General features: G+C 44.7%; 1 protein-coding gene across 1 annotated transcript; it reads left to right on the top strand.

Annotated features, from left to right (window-relative positions):
• The first annotated feature begins 582 nt into the window (after positions 1-582).
• On the top strand, positions 583-1,584 carry LOC143567733 (uncharacterized). The gene is made up of 2 exons (XM_077054071.1): positions 583-859; positions 902-1,584. The coding sequence occupies exons 1-2, from the start codon at positions 583-585 to the stop codon at positions 1,582-1,584; spliced, it is 960 nt and encodes a 319-aa protein (XP_076910186.1).
• The last annotated feature ends 261 nt before the right edge of the window (positions 1,585-1,845 follow it).

Below are 1,845 nucleotides of genomic sequence, written 5' to 3'. Positions count from 1 at the left end.
TGATGCTTTGATCCACAATCTCACAGAAAGAGACGGAATGCCCGAATCATGGGACGAAATCATGAAGGCAACAAAGTTGTTTGCAAGAACCGAGAAAACTCCGGGTTCTAGTAGTCAAAAGCAATTACCAAGGGTCGTGTTCTAAACTCCGAGACAAAATAGACAAGCCAAGGGAACAATCTAGTCAAGACTTCAGCCGACTTTAGAACAACCAAAGCAATTCGATGCAAGGTCCTTGATCGGCAATAAGGGCAAACATAATTTTTTAGCCCGGTCCTCCAATAGTTGGACCCCGTTATCAAAGACTCCCTCAGAAATTCTCACCACTGAGAATCTGACTTTCAGAAAACCTCAACCGTTACCGAGAAAGTCATTCCTCGATAACAAGAAGCACTGCTCATATCATAATGATATCGGACACAACACGAACGAGTGTGTGGCCCTCATAAATGAAATTGAAGCAGCCGTCAAAAATGGAAAACTCGAACATTTGGTCAAAGGCACACGACCAGGGACTGGTAAGCCTCCCGCAAGGGACAGCCAGGCCCAGCCAAAAGGCAAGTTAAAGACTAGAACGTCCACATGATTCAGGGTGGACATTTGGGTGTAGGAAAAAGGAGCGAATATTTAGATGAGGTGTGGAAAAAAGTGCCCGTAATCTTTCCTCAGATCAAAGGAGGCCCATGTAACAAGAACCCATTGATAATCACTGCTCAATTCGGTCACTACCGATCACAATATGTGTTCTTTGACACCGGTAGTACGTCTGACATCATGTACGAGCAATGTTTCGAACAATTAGATGAGGAAGACAAAGAAAGATTAAAACCAATTCACGCCCCAGTTTCTGGTTTTGGAGGTGAGATAATGCACCCGTGAGGGGTGATATCCTTTCCCGTAGAACTCAGTGATGGAGTTCATTCAAGGACAGAGGAAGTGGAATTTTTGGTCCTACCAGCAACTTCTAAACACGATATCATTCTGGGGCGAGAGGCGATCGGTGATTTTAACGCTCACCCATCCACAGCCCACGGTGCAGTAGGAGTCCCAACTCGCACTGGTGTGGCAATAATTCATGTCAATCGACACTGCTTTGCAACCGAGAGTTCAAGACCTAGCAAGGTCCCAAGACAAGCTCGGAGGACCGAACCAGAGAAATGGGTTTTGAACAAAAAATTCCCCGACCAAACTGTTACAATTGGACCCGCTATTTCAGAAATAGTGAGGACCTTATTGAAGCAGCTATTAACTAAAAACATGGACATCTTCGCCTGGCAGCCCGCTGACATGACTGGTGTTCCGCGGAGCATTGCTGAATATAAGTTAAGGGTAAACCCGATGTCTACCCCAATTGTACAGAAGAAGCGAAAGATGGGCCCAGAACAAACGAAAGCCATGAATGAGCAAGTACAAGATCTTCTTCACGCCGGGATCATCCGGGAGAGAAAATATCAGACATGGGTAGCTAATCCGGTCATCTTTCCAAAGAGCAACGGAACATGGCGGATGTGTATTGATTTTAAAGACCAAAACAAAGCTTGCCGAAAAATTGTTACCCATTACCTGAGATTGACCTCAAGGTAGACACTGTAGCCATGTTCAAATTTAAATGCTTCCTTGACGCCTAGAAGGTCTATCACCAAATCCGCATGGCGGCAGGTGATGAGAATAAAACAACATTCCGAACCGATCAAGGCACCTTTTGTTATCAGATGATGCCTTTCGGGTTAAAAAATGCGGGTGCCACATATCAACGGTTAATGGATCAAGCTTTCCAAGGTCAGATAAGTTGAAACCTAGAAGTTTATATGGATGATTTAGTGATCAAAAGCATCGAAGAAGATC

This window comes from Bidens hawaiensis, unplaced genomic scaffold, assembly GCF_021521415.1.
Source record: "Bidens hawaiensis isolate Kalapana, Puna unplaced genomic scaffold, B.hawaiensis_p1.1 tig00023614_1, whole genome shotgun sequence".
NCBI lineage: Eukaryota > Viridiplantae > Streptophyta > Magnoliopsida > Asterales > Asteraceae > Bidens > Bidens hawaiensis.
The sequence above is the reverse complement of the archived record's forward strand: the minus strand, read 5'-3'. Positions and strand labels throughout refer to the sequence as shown.